Source organism: Strigops habroptila, chromosome 2 (genome assembly GCF_004027225.2).
Source record: "Strigops habroptila isolate Jane chromosome 2, bStrHab1.2.pri, whole genome shotgun sequence".
NCBI lineage: Eukaryota > Metazoa > Chordata > Aves > Psittaciformes > Psittacidae > Strigops > Strigops habroptila.
Window position 1 is genome coordinate 103,790,223 of NC_044278.2, and position 17,488 is coordinate 103,807,710.

General features: G+C 42.7%; 2 protein-coding genes across 2 annotated transcripts in view; both read left to right on the forward strand.

Moving 5' to 3' along the window:
- Positions 1 to 3,800: 3,800 nt before the first annotated feature.
- LOC115603912 (complement C1q and tumor necrosis factor-related protein 9A-like) lies at positions 3,801 to 9,910 on the forward strand. The gene is made up of 4 exons (XM_030476392.1): positions 3,801 to 3,935; positions 6,499 to 6,690; positions 8,021 to 8,083; positions 8,684 to 9,910. The coding sequence occupies exons 2-4, from the start codon at positions 6,525 to 6,527 to the stop codon at positions 9,487 to 9,489; spliced, it is 1,035 nt and encodes a 344-aa protein (XP_030332252.1). The 5' UTR covers positions 3,801 to 3,935; positions 6,499 to 6,524; the 3' UTR covers positions 9,490 to 9,910.
- A 1,509-nt stretch (positions 9,911 to 11,419) lies between these two features.
- MIPEP (mitochondrial intermediate peptidase) overlaps positions 11,420 to 17,488 on the forward strand; it is a 68,849-nt gene continuing 62,780 nt past the window's right edge. The window contains exons 1-3 of the mRNA XM_030475967.1: positions 11,420 to 11,743; positions 13,978 to 14,151; positions 15,922 to 16,010. Of these exons, the coding sequence (XP_030331827.1) occupies positions 11,570 to 11,743; positions 13,978 to 14,151; positions 15,922 to 16,010 (437 nt within the window). The 5' untranslated portion in view covers positions 11,420 to 11,569. The remainder of the gene's footprint in view (positions 11,744 to 13,977; positions 14,152 to 15,921; positions 16,011 to 17,488) is intronic.

Sequence of the window (17,488 nt, forward strand, 5' to 3'; positions counted from 1 at the left end):
GGGACTGGTTAGGAATGTGACGCTCCAGGGCAGCCTTGGCTGTAGTGATCACAAGATGGTTGAGTTTGAGATCCTCAGGACAGTGAGAAGAGCATGCAGCAAGCTCACTGCCCTGGACTTCAAGAAAGCAGACTTTGGCCTCTTCAGGAACCTCCTTAGTAAGGTTCCATGGGATACAGTCCTAGAGGGCAGGGGGGCCCAAGACTGCTGGTCGGTATTCAAGGATCACCTGCTACGTGCTCAAGAGTGTCGCATCCCGACCAGAAGAAAGTGCAGCAGGAGGGCCAGGAGACCTCCATGGATGGACAAGGAGCTGCTGAGGAAACTTAGAGGGAAAAAAGAAGCTTATAGAAGGTGGAAGCGAGGACAGGCGGCCTGGGAAGAATATAGGAGCATTGCCCGGGAAGCTAGGGACCAGGTTAGGAAAGCTAAGGCCCAGCTAGAATTAAGTTTGGCAATGGATGTAAAAGATAACAGGAAAGGATTCTATAGATACATAGCAAATAAAAGACAGACTAGGGACAATGGTGGGCCCTCTCTGGAAGCTATCAGGAGAACTGGCTACCATGGATTTGGAGAAGGCTGAAGTTTTTAATGACTTCTTTGCCTCAGTCTTCACCAGCAAATGCTCTGACCACACCATGAAAGTCTTGGAAAGCAAATGCAGGGACTGTGAAAATGAAGACCTTAGGCCCACTGTAGGAGAGGATCAGGTTCGAGACCATCTTAAGAACCTGAACGTGCACAAGTCCATGGGACCTGATGAAATCCATCCACTGGTCCTGAGGGAGCTGGCGAATGAAGTTGCTAAACCACTGTCCATCATATTCGAAAAATCCTGGCAGTCAGGTGAAGTTCCCGATGACTGGAAGAAGGGTAATATAACCCCCATTTTCAAGAAGGGGAAGGTGGAAGACCCGGGGAACTACAGACCAGTCAGTCTCACCTCTGTGCCTGGCAAAATCTTGGAACAGTTTCTCCTGGAAAACATGCTAAGGCACATGAAAAACAACGAGGTGGTTGGTGACAGCCAACATGGCTTCACTAAGGGGAAATCCTGCCTGACCGATTTGGTGGCCTTTTATGATGGAGCCACAGAAGTGATGGACAGGGGCAGAGCAGTTGACGTCATCTACCTGGACTTGTGCAAACCATTTGACGCTGTCCCACACGACATCCTTGTCTCTAAATTGGAGAGACATCAATTTAATAGATGGACCACTCGGTGGATAAAAAACTGGCTGGATGGTCTCACGCAAAGAGTTTTGGTAAATGGGTCGATGTCCAGTTGGAAACCTGTAACGAGTGGTGTCCCTCAGGGATCGGTGTTGGGACCGGTCCTTTTCAACATCTTTGTCGGCGACATGGACAGTGGGATTGAGTGCGCCCTCAGCAAGTTTGCCGATGACACCAAGCTGTGTGGTTCGGTTGATACGCTGGAGGGAAGGGATGCCATCCAGAGGGACCTTGACACGCTTGTGAGGTGGGCCGATGCCAACCTTATGAAGTTTAACCAAGCCAAGTGCAAGGTCCTACACCTGGGTCAGGGCAATCCCAGGCACAGCTACAGGTTGGGCAGAGAAGAGATTCAGAGCAGCCCTGCAGAGAAGGACTTGGGGGTGTTAGTTGACGAGAAGCTAAACATGAGCCGGCTTCAGTGTGCGCTTGCAGCCCAGAAAGCCAACCGTATCCTGGGCTGCATCAAAAGAAGCGTGACCAGCAGGTCGAAGAAGGTGATCCTGCCCCTCTACTCTGCTCTCGTGAGACCTCACTTGGAGTACTGTGTACAGTTCTGGTGTCCTCAACATAAAAAGGACATGGAGCTGTTGGAGCGAGTCCAGAGGAGGGCCATGAGGATGATAAGAGGGCTGGAGCACCTCCCGTATGAAGACAGGCTGAGAAAGTTGGGGCTGTTCAGCCTGGAGAAGAGAAGGCTGCGTGGAGACCTCATAGCAGCCTTCCAGTATCTGAAGGGGGTCTATAAGGATGCTGGGGAGGGACTCTTCCTTAGGGACTGTAGTGGTAGGACAAGGGGTAATGGGTTCAAACTTAAACAGGGGAAGTTTAGATTAGATATAAGGAAGAAGTTCTTTATAGTGAGGGTGGTGAAGCACTGGAATGGGTTGCCCAGGGAGGTTGTGGATGTTCCATCCCTGGCAGTGTTCAAGGCCAGGTTGGACAGAGCCTTGGACCACATGGTTTAGTGCAAGGTGTCCCTGCCCATGGCAGGGGGGTTGGAACTAGATGATCTTAAGGTCCTTTCCAACCCTAACTATTCTATGATGCTATGATTCTATCTCATGGACATTACCGCCATATTCAGCTTGTAACACAGGCAGTTGGCACAGCAATCAATCTAAAAACCCCTTACATCTCCTGCCATTCAGATACAATGTTTTTTAAGAGCAAATGGTGAACTTATGCTACTAACTTTTGCTGTGTAGCTATTTTCTAAGGCATTATTCTGTGATGAGACAAGGCACACTAGAAAGCACCTGACAGTAATGTTTGCCTTTAAGGCCATTCTTACAACATCCAAGTTTTCTTGGTTCTCTGCTCAGAAAGCATCAAACCAGACTAATTGCAGAGTCCATCAGGGTGGATGTAACTAATAAATTATGTCATTCCACCTCAGTATTGGGATAGACAGACCGTGACTGTTGCCACTGTAAAATTCACAGCCTCTTCTGGGCCAGTGTGAGGACCTGTCGCCCCAGGACTGCTGCTGCGTATGCCATGTCCCCAGGAGCCCTCAGTGCTGTACCCCCAGAGCCACCAGCTCTCTCATCATGGCTTTCATTTCTTCTTCTCAATTAGCACAGCAGCGAGGCTAATTTGGCTACAGAAGTTCATTCAAGTAGAGCAGCTATTTGCTGCACATTATTCTTCTTTCTTCGACAATGTCCCAGATACAAACCAGGGCACCATAACGCTTGCAATATTTCCTTATTACCACAGGGTGGTGGTGAAGACCTTAGTGAAAACTATGCATCGATGAGCTGTGCAATAGCGTATCCTCACATTTGATGTGTGACCACACACGTCATATCTTTGCAGTGTGGAAACTCCCTCGGACAGTGTTTTCACTCACTTGCACCAACAGAGGTGAATTAGGGCCACTTCCTATAACACATTAACTCCTGTTACTATTGGTTTTACCCTTCACTGTTCACGATTTAAGGAGTTGATGATACGCTCAGTTGCTTTACTTCCACTAGTCCTTAGACAGCAGAAGTTGCAGTAGTTTCAAGACACAGTTAAGTATCACGTTATGGTTTCTTCGAATTTAGTTACCAATAGTAGGTAATTTAGTAGCATGATAGCTTTGTCTGGTGCTTGAATAGCTAGATGGGGAGCCTGCTAATTACACATGAAAAGCTCTCTTTGGCGTTCAGTTTATCTACTTTAATTCAACCTTGTTACTTCTTTTCCATAATCACCTAGTATTTGTAATGACATGATCATGGCATTGTTATTTTTAATTTCTATAGTATTTTTGTCAGTAATTCTGTTGTAAATTGCTTGATACAGAAACTAAATTTATTACATGTTTTTGCAGCACAAAAATAGCTAAAGACATGCCCTCCATCCTACAAACCAACCAAGCTAACATTTGTATAATGTACTTGTGTAATGGAACAGGCAAATCAAAGCCTGACTAATCCACTTTAACAATTTTCTTTCACATAACAGGGGTGAAAGCCAAAGTACAGAGCACTTCAGCTTAATATTGGAATAAATAAGAAGATTCCAGTTTAAACCTCTGTTTTAATTATTGAACAGCTCTCAAAATTAAATCACTGACCTTTGAGAATTTAGTGACCAAACAAGTGCTTGTCGTCAAGGCACATATTTGAAGCGCGCCTTCCTTTACATGAAGCCTTTATGCTCTGCTTAAAGATGACCAAGAACACTGCAAGTACAAAGTGAATGAGGTAAGACCAAAGATCCTATGTCTGGATGAGGTAGAGATGATGATGATGATATTGATGTTGTCAGCTTGTGGAGAAGAGTACATGTGTGGAGACCAAGCTGTCTATTCCATCAGCAAAAAACACTCCCTTAGACAAGTGGGAATGGTGGTTTTTGTCAGTGGACAGGGACAGGGACTGTCAGGCTTCTCCATGGGGTGCATCGTATCCTAACAGCATCATACAGAGCACTTCTTCCTTTTGCGCTCCTCTGGAGTCCTCTGATTAAGGCAGCAAATGAGTTCAGAAGTAGCAAATATTTAATCTATTTTCAACTTTATTTAGTTTCAACCAGCAGCAGCTGACAAAATGGGATTTTGCTGGTGGGTGGTCAGCATTTCCCTTTAGACGACAGTCAAAGGCACCATAAATCACATTTCCTACAATGGTTGCAAAGTAGGGAACTTTTCTAAAGACAGAATAAAAAGATTAAGGAATGTGTCCCAAAATTAAGGTCTTCCTCTATAAATTAAGTTAAAAGAATATTTAGATCAAATATTGCTAACAGGGTGTAACTATTCTTATTGAGAACATACTAGTCTCTCTCTACACGGTATTTGCATGCATCGTTTCACAAGACCGAAAAATGGTGGTGAAGAGATTAAAAAGAAGACATAATTTTTTTGAGTCAATGCTAGTTCATATTTCAAAAGGAATATTTTCGTATTAAGTTCGCATTAATGAAAGAACCAATTCAAAAGCCAATTATGTAAAATTTACCCATTCTATCACTTTCATGTGTATAAGTACTTTACCTGTAAAGCTGAAGCTTCTGTACATCAGACCTTTATGAATATTAATTCAAATAAAATGGGCATTAATTTTGTGGCTATTTGAGCTTTTGTTCCTCAGTCTAATCTCTTCCCATTAATTGCTCTTACACTCACTTAAATCAGTTGTGTCCAGAATTAAGTACTAATTTGTTTTGGTGGGCCTATATTAAAAGACATTATATAGGAGGAACACTAATGAAAAGACAAATATAAGATGGACTTTAAGTAGCATAGTTACATGAAAGGGGAAAACCAGACTAAAGACTTCTTTTTGCCAAAAAAACTCTCTTACTTGATTCCTCACATCTTTGCCCTTATCTCACCCTGTTCTAGCTCTAGCCTCCGCTAAGGTCATTCAACTTATTAACTCAGTAGATGAATAACTCCAATGAAGAAAAAAAAAAAGAGAAAAAAAAAGATGATTGTTTTGTGCTGAATTAGGGGGTTGAACTGCCCTGGTTCGTCCTGTGGCACCTAGCAGATAAGAGGTACAACTGTGCAGTCACGAATAGGTGCAGGGATAAGTGTGGATGGAGAAGTGGGCATAAAGACCTCTGCTGTTTCTTGGTTAAGTTCAACTAGCTCAATTACTATTTTTCCTTCAAGAAGCTGTTAGATAGATACTGGGTTATTAATGGCCAACAGTGATAAAAGTTTGGACATCAGACAGAAGGGTTTCCTTACAGACTCCAAATGCATAAGGTGCCATTTGATAGGAAGTCTTTGAAATAGGAAAGAGGAAGCTGGAAGATAAAGACATGCTTCTGCATGGTTCTGAAAGGCAGCAACACCCACGAAATAGCTCCTCTTTGGGCACTGTTCTGGCTAGAGGAATGTACAAGGAGATTTGTGAACAAGGAGAATGCCTATATATTATGTAAGGAAAATTACAGCTCAGAGAAACAGGGCATTGTATGAATCGTTGTGTATGAATGTGGGATCTCTGGTCCTACCAAATCACCCCCCAAGACTTGATATTTCGACTGTCAATTGGGGTTTAGGACAGCAACAACATTAATATTAACACACTTCTTGTAGACTTGCCAGACATTGGGGTCTCACAGTTTTGGTTGGAGTAAGACAGGTCACTGGAAGTTCTCTGGCATATAGCCACTGCAACTGTACATTCCTTGCTGTAATTGCTGGGGATGGGGTGTAGGGGGGAGAGATGATAATTTTTGCCCAAGTTGCCTTTTTATTATGATCTTGAAAATTGGGTCAAATTCAGCCAAATCCGTGAAATCTGGTCTTTGTCAATGCACTCATGGTTTAAATAGAACAGTGTGAAAATACGGTATGCACTAAGCTGTTGTTTTCTTGTTGCTGGCTAGAGCCTTAGGCCATAAAGGATAGCTCTAAACCTCCCCAGAGTTTTCGTGACTTTCATATGCTCACCATCCACCTGCATCAGAATTTCCCTTTGAAGAGTCACTTTTTCCACAAGTCATAGTGCATAAGAAAATATGAATCAGAACCTGATGCTCCAAATCACAGGAAAATAAGGAATATTTTAAATTGTGTAAAGCTGAGTTCATGTTTCAAATGTGTAACACCACCGTGGCTGATATTCCCATTAAATTATTATTTGAAATAGCATTCAGGAATCTCCAGGACTGTACTTAATGCTATGTAGAGACCTATAAATAAGCCAGACAAAACAATAGACATGGTTAAAAGCCATTTCCCTCCACCACCCTGCATCTCCTTATAAGGTAGACTTAGGCAGATGCACTTTTCTCTCTTAAATCTTTCAGCCAAAATCATATAACCTATCTAAAGAATGAAAAGCTGGATTATACTGCTGGCTGTTGTAGCCAGCACAGCAGAAACACAAAAACAGGATGTCTGCACCCAAGGGTATCCTGGCATCCCTGGCAATCCTGGGCACAATGGCACACCTGGTCGTGATGGACGTGACGGTTCAAAAGGCGACAAGGGAGATAGAGGTACTGTGTTCAGAATAAATGATTTCATGTATCAAATGCAATGTCCTTCATTCCTGAAGCAGTCAGAAGTCACTCTGCATTAATGGGATTATTCTGTCTAGACTTCAGAAAACATTTCAGACATTTGTCTTTGTTTAAAGAAGGAAGTAGAAAGAAAGACCTAATAATGAAAGCAAGATAGTTAATCCTATAGAGAGGCCAGGTCCATGGGATAAAAACAGAGGAAAAAAGATTTTACCTTCCACTTTGGGAATATTTTCATGTCTATTTGAAAATTTTAAAGCCTGTAAACCTACTCCTACACCTCTGATAGCAACTATATTTCTGCAAAGAGCTTCAAGCCCAATAAAAAAAACCCAACTACTGACACCTTGTTCAGTGTAATAAGAAGTGTGTAGTGGTAAGAAGATTTCTCTTTCTTATTTGAATTTTACATTTGTAGGACTTGCTTCTGAGTATGCCTACTTGCTGTAACTCAAGAGCCATTAGAGGAAGTTCAGGAATGGAGACTATTGAAAAGCAGTGTAGGATTCGTGTCTGCTCTAACAGGCTTTAATAAAGATTTGTGTGTGATACTGAAGACAGAGGTAATCTTTTCAGCATCCTAAAGCTAATAATTCCCATAGTACTTTAAGCTTCAGGTTAATGATGGCCCTTGTATTCATGCTGAAATATCAAGACCAGGGCCACACAAGGTGATAAATCTGTGGCATGTGGAGATATAACGCTTCATCTGAAATGTCACAATCCCAGAATGCAAAACACAAGACAAGTGCAAATCTGCTACTTCAAATTCGTTCACAAAATTTGGGGGGGGAACTTTTCCAGAACAGGCTTTATGTTAGGTCAGCTATTGTGTGGCATCATGGAGGGGGCATTATGGTTTAATGCATAAACCCGTCACAGACACTGTTATCGTGGCCCTGGTTAACTCAGCTGTGCAAATCAATCTGGATGAAACTTGTCCTTATCAGATAAACCCTTCTAACTTTTCCGACTGGTATCTTCCATGGATCACCGCAACAACAGGACAAGAGGTTTTCACATTGGTGGTCTAGACCAGAGTGTAGCTCCTCTCCATACCTTAATAACCCTAGGATTTCCTCTATCTCAAAAAAGCACTGTCCTCAAGCAGAGTTTCTATGCTCTCTGTCAATCTCTCCGTAAGATAAAAGTACCAGCAGTGGCACCCACTAAAAGTCAGGGATAAGACTACTCTTTACATTACTGCTTAGTCAGGCTTGAAGAGGAAGGATTAGAGAAGGGTTCATGCCAAGTTTTCTAGTAATGTAATTGTTTAATGGAAATCTGTTTTTCTCTTTTGTACTAGGTGAAGCAGGACTTCCTGGCAGCCCAGGGAAAGATGGGGCAAATGGAGAGAAAGGTGAACAAGGTCAGAGCGAAGTGTTTCAATTTATTGCTTGTCTATCACCTTCTGCCCTTCTGTTTATGAGCACTGGATGTGCTACACATTCTAGCTGTAGTGAAGGTACCATAAAGGTTAAAAACCCTTTTTCCAGGAGTAGTAGAGGCTGCACACGGATGTTGACAATACAAGAGGAATTTGCCACCTCCAATTATCCTGCTGCCTCTGATGCCCTACAAATTGTGCACTCAACCTGTTATCCTATCTTCCTCATCTCTGATCCTTTTGCCAGCTGCTGAGGAAGACACTGCATCTGCAGTTACTTCAAGAAAGTGAGGATCCTGTAGCTAGGTATTCAACTTCAGGGAAAGGGACTTTAAAAAGAAACTGTAGAAAAGTTATACACCTAAAAATAGATCCTGTATATATACTTCACCGTTTTAGCCAACCTATGTGTATGCAGCATGTCTCCTTGTCAGATGGATGTACATGAGCAGAGCGACTTGTGCATAAAAGCAGGAGTCAGCCATTGTACAAGTGGCATCACATAATTTCTGCAGAAATTCAGTAACCTGAATGCCGGACTTGTGCATCTTTGGAGTAATTCTTTCTTTTTTTTCAATTTAGGAGCAAATGGGACTGTTGAAGAAAAGGGAAACAAAGGAGATAAAGGAGAAAGAGGACGACCTGGGAAACTGGGACCAAAAGGAATTATAGGATCAGTGGGTTACAAGGGCCAGAAGGGAGAGCTGGGACTTCAAGGTCAAAAGGGATTAAAAGGAGACATTGGGCCCATAGGTCCAAAAGGGACAAAGGGTGACATTGGCCATCCTGGAAGAGTTGGCTTCCCAGGGCCAATTGGCCCAACTGGTAATCCAGGACCTAAAGGTAATACTGGAGATCTGGGGCCACAGGGTAATCCAGGAGTTCAGGGGGAAAGAGGCTTGAAAGGAGACAGAGGAGAGAAGGGGAACGTAGGTGCCCCAGCAGTCCTGCCAAGGAGTGCTTTTAGCGTCGGCCTTACAATCACCACCAAATTTCCTCCTCCGAATCGCCCGATCAAGTTTGACAAGGTGCTGTATAATAGTCTAAATGACTACAACTCAGCTACTGGCAAATTCACCTGCAAATACCCCGGTGTTTACTATTTCACCTACCACATCACTGTCTACTCGAGGAACGTCCGAGTAGCTCTAGTTAAAAACGGCATCAAGATGCTGCACACAGTGGACAGGTACCAGAGTGGAGAGGACCAGGCCTCGGGAGCCGCCATCCTCGAGCTGCAGGGAGGAGATGAGGTGTGGCTGCAGGCTCACCAAGGAGAGACTTTCAACGGGCTGTTTGCAGACGCTGATGATGATACCACCTTCTCTGGGTTCCTCCTGTTCAGCACCTCTGACCTGCTGGAGCCGCTGCCATCGCCCGCCACTTAACTCCATGTTAATACTGTGTGTCTGTGTCCTTCAGCCCTTCCTAATAAAGTTGTTATCTGCTGGCCAGTTTCTTCTGGATTCCACAGAAAACAGAAATCACCCAGGAAGTATGTTGAGGGCCAAAAGGGAGATGTTGGGACCAGCCACAGGGCAGGTTGGGACCAGCCAGGCATCTCCATAAAAGTCCTAAAAGTTGATTACTTTTTATGTTTGTTTTTGTTTTGTTTTCTTTTTAACTGAAGTCATCACATTGGGAAGGTGTAGGGTCACACTACCTGTGTCTGTAGGAAACCAGGCCTCATAATGCACACAACGGCTCATTGCATAACTTACTGTGCTGAAGTTTTTATGACCAGCTGCTAAAACAAAGCTTAAGGCTTCAAAGCCATACTCAGAAGAGTTTGAAATAAACACTTTCTTGTCCCAGTCATAAGGTGCCAGGTGTTTATTAAACTCTCCTCATCTGCTGTTGTTAGCATTGCTGTTTAAAACTAAAACAAGCAAACAAAAAATCCTAATGTGCATAAACTGTTTCTATGGCTACAGTTGCAGGATAGCTGTTTCCAGCAACAGCTTCTGCACAAGAGAGGACAACTCTTAAGAATCTAAAGTGCTGGGCTTGACACATTACTGGTTTGGTGACTTACTGTAGTTGTGTAGGGGTGCATACACCAGTTCTGAAGAACTGTTTTAACAGAAAGTGGGACTAAACAGAAGATAAAATTTCAAGTTCAAGACATGTGGGTCCCTGCCACCTTGTATAAACATTAAGCAGCAGTTACTTCCAAGCCAGTTTATATCTTTCTAGGTGGCATGTGTAGATGGACTTGAAACTCAGTTGGTTTACATTCAATCATTTCAAAATAATTTTTAAACGTGGAATTAGTGCAGTTTGATACCTCCACAGAGACTGCTTGCTCTGTGGCACAAGTGAGTTTTGTTGCAGCTGCGTGGCTTTTACCAGCTTTTAAACATGGTTGGTTGCTCTCTGTGTAACCAAAAGTCTGAAATCAAGCAAAATGGAGTGACAGAAGGAACTGCCATGTGGATTCTCTGATGTGGGTAGATATTCAATTCTGGTGCAAAAATACAGCATAACACTGCCGTGCTTCAGCTGGCCAGTGCAAAACAAATTCTCACAAATGAAAGATAACCTTTAATCAACACTGAGGCAGACGTACCAGAGAACTGATCAAGAGATATTTCATGTGCCATGAAACTTTAATTTCTGTGAATTTTCTCAGAATTCTTTTTTTCCCTTAAAACAAAAAAAAAAAAAAAAAAAAAAAAAGGAAAAAAATTACAAAAGGTGCTGGTAAGTCTCATTCCCTCCCTTAAAACAGAATAAAGCAGAGATGCCAACTGATATGGGTCAGCATTATGAATTTAGTGCAAATGTAATGCAGGAGTATGATGCCAGGCTTCCTGCCATCCCTGAGGCAGCCGGGCAGGCAAGGAAACACGGACACATCCCCACAGCTGTCAAACCGCGAGTATGGACCGCAGACCCAAAACACGGCGGGATGGGTTTCCTTCAGGAAAAGCGGCTGCACTTCTCACGTCGGCTGGGTTTCGGGGAGGGAGGTACGAGGACACTAACGCAGAAGGGGTTTAAGACTAAGGGGTTTGTGACTTTTTTAGCAAGAGATTTATTTCCTATAAGCCACAGGCTGTGTATGAAGCATCTAGACCAAAAACGCTTTAAAATGGCCTTACGTTTAACTGGAAAACACTCAGGAGAGACTTCAGCCGGCAGACGCCCTTCCTCCCTCCGGGCTATCACCCGGCGCCCGCCAACCCCCACAGCCCGGCCAGCTCGCCAGGCCCTCCCCTTCCCCGCAGCGCCGGGACAAGCCGCTGGCAGAGGGCGCCTCCGCGCCGGAACGGCCGGGGAGGGAGCGCGGCAGCCGGGTGGGTGGGCTGAGGAGAGGCGGGGGCAGCGAGCTCCGCCTCCCCCCGCGCTGCGCTGGCCGGCGCTCCGCCTTCTCCTCTGCTGGGCCCGGACGCGCGGAGGTCGCGGCCGAGCACGGAGCTGGGAGCGCCTGGGGCTCTCCCAGGGCCCGCGCCGTGCCGCTCAGCCATGCTGGCCGGGTGCCGGCGGGCGCTGCCCGCGGCGCTGGACCGGGCGTTGAAGGGCCGGGCCGCGGGGCCGAGCCGCCGGGCCGTCAGCACCAGCTGGTGCCCGGTGGGCGCCGCCTTCGATGCGAAGCAGCAGCAGCAGCAGTTGCGCGGCAGCGCCGCGGGCAGGGAGACGGTGAGCGGCGGGAGGGGAAGGGAAGGGAAGGGGGCCTGCTGCGGACAGGAGGCGGCCTGGCTGCCGGCAGCTTTGCTCTTTGCTTTCCATGTGTGTGATTCTGGCTTCTGAAACTTAAATCGTGGTGGCGGGGACAGCCGGGCTGCTACCAGAGGGTTAGTCCCTTACGGCCTTGTAAGTGTTTGTTTTGATTCTAATGAAACAAAACATTCTGTCTTCTGGACACATAAGAGTTTGAAAATCACGGCCTCGTTTACTGAGACTTTTGCTTAGAGCTTCAATAGAGACTTGATAGACATTACCCCTTCCACTCCCAGCTCTTACCTGTCTGTGTCTTTTTTAATCTATCAGTGTCGTTCCTGTGCATTGTTGCACAATGGCAGTGCTTTAAAATCACTTAGACTGCTGACAGCCCCTTGCGTGGGTATTATTATTGACATTCAGTTGCTTGTGGCAAAAAAGCAGTTGTTTGCTGGGTTGGTGACCCTCGGGCTTGTTGGTTTATTTCTTTTTAGGGTGAGTTGGATATGTTTGTTAATGAGAGTCCTGGGAATCTAAACCAGTTCCTGGACAGCGTAAGATGGGTACTTTCAATGACACAGTGTGTGCAGAATACTTACACCTGTAAAATCCCGGTGTTAGTCTGCTGACTCAATTATTCCTGCCGTGGTGCCCAGGCTGGTGAAGCTGTTGAACTCTGACTCTAAGGGGTTTAGTGAGGACAATTCTGACCACTGTTTATAATAGTTTGGGAAACTTTTCTTCAGGCTGTCCTGCCTCTGCAAGCCCACTGGTGTAAGTTTTGCTCCAGGGAAATGATTCAGTTAAATATTGTGCATTTACTGGTGTGCAAAACTGGAGTTCCAGATTTGCTTGGTCCGTGGAGAGGATATTCCGTTCTTTGGGAATAGACATGTAATTCAGGCTTGCAAAGAGGCTATGACAGGTAGTGTGTAACTGCTGAGGCCAAGCAAAGAGAATAATGCTGCAGCCATGCAGCCATGCCATTAAAGAACACCGAAACCTGCACCAGGCTTAATATTTTTTTTTTTTTTTTTTTTTTTAATTTTTGTGTCAAACTTGGTGTCATACAGAAGAGGACCTCTGTGGCTAATTTATCTCTAAGAGAAGATACCTTCTGTTCACAGAGGACTACATGTGCAGGAGGAGCTCACCTGAGAGGCTGAGAGGTGATGTAGGGCAGCAGGAAGGCCAGGACTGTGCTGGGACATTGCAGGACCCTGCATCAGCTGGCTGAGGAGCTTAGTGAAGGGATGGTCTTGAGTCTTTTATACAGCAAGAGCTATTGAAAAGTGGTGTGTATGTTTATGTTTGAGTGCAGTTGTTTATGTATGTGTATATAAACATTTATATATAAACAAACGTCTTTTTCAGTGTTCCTTTTGCTTGCAGAGATGCTGTTCTAAGTAAATTTTTTTTGCTATTGTAATTGTATATTATGGAACTTCTCTAGCAGGTGTGTTAGCAATTTTGTTTGATCAGCAGCAGGACCTCTTTAACTCCCTTCCACAAATGCAGAACATAACTGCTATGTGTGTCTACCCTGCACAAGTCAGTGCATTTACCTTGCCCTGTTGGACAGAGCCAGGCTTTGTAAAAACTTCAGAAATAAAACTATTCATACCATAACATTTTTGAGTTGTTGCTGATCATTCCTTTGAGATCTGTTTCCAGTATTTGGACTTATTTAATGACCCTGAGACTACTAACTGTCCTATTGGTTGTAATCCATTGATATCTAGGGCAGCTGGCCAGCACATTAATTGTTTTGACATTCACGCTTAGTCCTCACATTCATTGAGAAGTCTCTTTTGCTTCAGAGGGATGACTTTACCTCATTTCAGAATGTAGGTGGACTTTCTATAATTTGTCTGGTGCCCATGCTTTGGAAGCAAGATAAAAAATGCATTGAGAAAAGAGGCAAATTTATGAGGGTTTGACGTTGAACTCTTAAGGTTTGCTGAGAACAATCCTGAGAAGCTCAGTGAGGTTTTGCTCTGGGAAATGAAGATGTTTTCATGTGATACCAGTGTCTGTGATTGATTTTGTGACTATTCTCTCTACAGCGACGCTCATGGGAACTTTTTAGTGAAGTGTCACAATATGGTGGCTGGGGTTGTTTTGGTAAAATTCCATGGTGATAATTCCATCCTGAAACAAAGGGGCAAAAATGGAAGAGGGTTCATATGTTTTCATTGTGTTCTGCACTGCAGGGTCTGTTTGGTGTTCCAGAACTGAGCTGTCCGGAAGGATTTCAAGAAGCACAGGACAGAGCATTGCAAGAATCGGAACAGCTAGTCCAGAAGGCATGTTCAACACCGCCTGGGCCAGAGACCGTAATGATCTTTGATCAGCTTTCAGATAGCTTGTGCAGAGTAGCAGACCTGGTAAGTTACTTTTTTTTTATTATTACTTGAAGCAGTTTCTTTTAAACTGTCTTAGTAAGCTTATACCATGTTATTCCATTTCATGATTTTCTGCGCAGAGCAGATCAGCTCTGTGAAATTTTGTGCTAAGACAGAAAATGGCATTGATTGAAAGTTAATTACAAAGGCTTTTACTGAATGATAGGTAACTACAAATCCTGTCAAAACATCCAGTTTGATTTTAATACAGAAGTAAAAATAGTATGAAGGCCACATCAAGGAAAATAGCAGTGAAATCAGAATTGTATTTCTCATGTAGTATCAATACATAAGCTTTCCAGTGTAACTTACATTATGTAAAGCGGGGGATTGCTCTCAAAGCTGCAATGCACATTTTTAAATTATGAAAGCTTATAGGTGAAGGTCCATAAAGAACTTACAGCTTAAAAGCAGCAGATGAAATGGAACAGAACTGCGTTTTATTAACACAAGAGAAAATACACGTGTTTCCTAGATTGCAGTTACTGTTCTCCACAGAATTAGAGTACTTGGTCTGATATTCTGTATCAGAAAATGTTAAGTTTAACAAAACACTTTGGGCAAACAGTTTCTAGAGGGCAATACAAAGTGTATCTTTTATTACAGCATCACTCGTTGGCTGAAGGAAGCAGATCCAACCTTCCTACTGAAATCTGTTCTTAAGTCACTGTGTTTTTTGTTTTTCACATTTGAATTCTCTTTGTGTTTTCAGTTCTCAAATCTTGTTTCTTATTCTTTCCTAGATTCAAGACACTTTTTTTGCCAGGCACTTTTTCCTTCTGAAAGTACTTACATGCTCTGTCAAGTCCCTAATTCTCCTTTTGTCTCTTATATTCTATATAGACTATGCCTAATTCCTGTTACCAATATCTGACTAAAACACTAATGTCAGAATTCAGTGGTCATAGTTTCATATCAGTTTGCTGAGATAAAATCACTTATGTACTACTTTCAGGTTTATATTTTTGAAGATACAGAGATGTGCCTAGAAGCAGTCTAGTGATTGTTGGCTGGACTTTTGAGACATGCCATTCAGCACCTATTCTGTCAATATTGTAGAGAATTTTAAACAGGGGTTCTAAGTAAAAATCTCAAGTGTGTTAACATGTATAAGGTTGCCTGTTCAATCAAATTGCAATCATAATGTTAAACAAAGTCAAGCCAACCGCCTTTTAGCATCTTTCTAGCCTTCTGAACTCCTTTAAGTATTTGCAGACTTACTTAAATTAGTAAGCCAAATAAAAACCCTGTTCTGAATCCAAAGGAACTTTGGGGTTTTCTCTTTAAATGTTTTTCTTCCTACTAGGTAATGATGCCAAAGCATAACTTGATGGTCCATTCACAAGAGTAAAAAGGATTCGAAAAAAGCAACCCCTAGGCACATTTGGCAGTGTGCTTTCTTCTTAGCTGTGATTTTTAGTTAAAAAAAAAAAAAAAAATCTTTTGTAATAACATTTAAATACACTGGAGTATATCTATGTTGTAAGGACTCTAAGATACCCACCATACTAAAAATCTTTTTAAGACCTGGATGGATTAAATATGTTCTTTGGAAAGACATGTTCACTGCCTAGTTTAATAGTTGTCAGCAGTTTTCCAATTAGGGGAAAAAAAAAGTGAATTCTGCAAATAGATTGCACAGAACTTTAGAAATAAATGTTAATGTCAGTAGAAGTACTTGAATGCAACTTTGTTTATAATTGAAAATTTTATAATTTGTCTTTTTGCTTCACTGTTTTCTTCTTCTGTCAGGCTGATTTTGTGAAGGTTGCCCATCCTGACTTTGCATTCAGAGAAGCTGCTGAAGAAGCTTGCAGGAATATTGGTACCATGGTAGAGAAGTAGGTTTTCTGCTTTTTTGTGTGCTATTTCCATAAGCATCTTTGAAAATTCCTGAATGATCATCTGTGAAAGCAGAAATCAACAAAAAATATGTAGGAGGGATTTACACGAGAATAAAGCGTCAATCTTGCTCTTACAGATGCTTAAAGGATTTAGCTTTGTTACAGTATCTCATGAAAGGTTATTCTATTTTAGTTTCAATTTGTGTTCTGAACAGTTTTATGTTATCAACTGACTCCACGTCACTGAAGCCCATAAGACTCAAAGCCACATTTTTCTAGGACTTGACAGTTAACCAGCTGTTGTAAAGCATAGGTACGAAACACTAATTTGTTTTTAAGATTTAAGGTGTTATGTATTAGAGCCCTTTCTCTTTTGATTTGCTGATCCCTTGACTTTCAGCCGGTGAGTGGGATATGTGAAAGAGGACAGTTCCCGTTAAAATAAGTGTTTGAGGATGTGTCTGTTTAGGGCTGTGGTATATGCCTGGTCTACTCTGACATGCCTATGCTTTATTTAAAACCCCATTTCTTAGGACATGTTCTTAAAGGCTTCTGTTTCTGAAGTTTGCCTCTTCTTCAGGTTCCTTTTTTTTTTTTTTTAAATATATTAAAATTTAAATCCTGAAAGTTACTTCTGTGATATTTGACCACAGTGAATTGATTTGCTTCACTTCTGCTCTCGCTGCAGAAAAGGGGAGACCTTTAATCTCCAAATACAGTGTCCTTTCAGTATCTTCACTTCCTATGAGATTCAAGAGTAGCCTTCTTAAGTGAAAGTTTTACCAAGCAGTATTGTGAAAGTGACCCAGTCTGCTGCTTCCCTCTTGTAACAGTGGAGGCAGTGACTAGTGGACTTGCTGTCCCACAGCAAGTTGCAGAGGCAGTAAAGCCTTTTATACTTTGAGGAGGACAGCAGTGCATCAGTTTGTTTAGTAAGCCTTGTGACTAACATGGCTAGCTAAAAAAGAGAAATATGAGATTAAATTTGGTCTTGCCAGTGCGTTTGGGAAGCCTTTCACTTGAAACTGGATCTTTCAAAACTTTGAAAAATGTGATTTGATTGAGCACACCATCGTCTATAACAACATGACTTTAATACTTGAATACCACTTCAGATTTAAAATATATAGAAAGAAGAAAGTATTCACAAGTTAATCTGAGAGGTTCATGAACTATTGTAAATGCTCAAAACTAACTATTGTTAAATGTTAATTTTCATAAGTAAATGGTATCCTTCAGGAGCTACTACAATACATATCTGCTTTTAGCCACTTTTTGACAGTGCTGGGCTTCTTATTTATCACCTTCTGTACAGAGCCTTTTCTGAAGTACAGGCATGATGCAGTGTTGTCTTCTGTCTCTGAATTGGTTATTGATAATTATTAAGTTAATTTTACCAGTCGGGCTGCAGAGGCTTCCTGCACATCAGTTGACTGAAGAAGTTAGCGCTTAAGACTGTCAGGCTGGGGGCTGCT

Excerpts from the sequence above, each read along its gene's own strand:
- LOC115603912 (XM_030476392.1), top strand. The coding sequence starts at position 6,525 with ATGAAAAGCTGGATTATACTGCTGGCTGTTGTAGCCAGCACAGCAGAA. Across the intron at positions 6,691-8,020 it reads AGGCGACAAGGGAGATAGAG|GTGAAGCAGGACTTCCTGGC; the intron begins GTACTGTGTTCA and ends CTTTTGTACTAG. Across the intron at positions 8,084-8,683 it reads TGGAGAGAAAGGTGAACAAG|GAGCAAATGGGACTGTTGAA; the intron begins GTCAGAGCGAAG and ends TTTTCAATTTAG.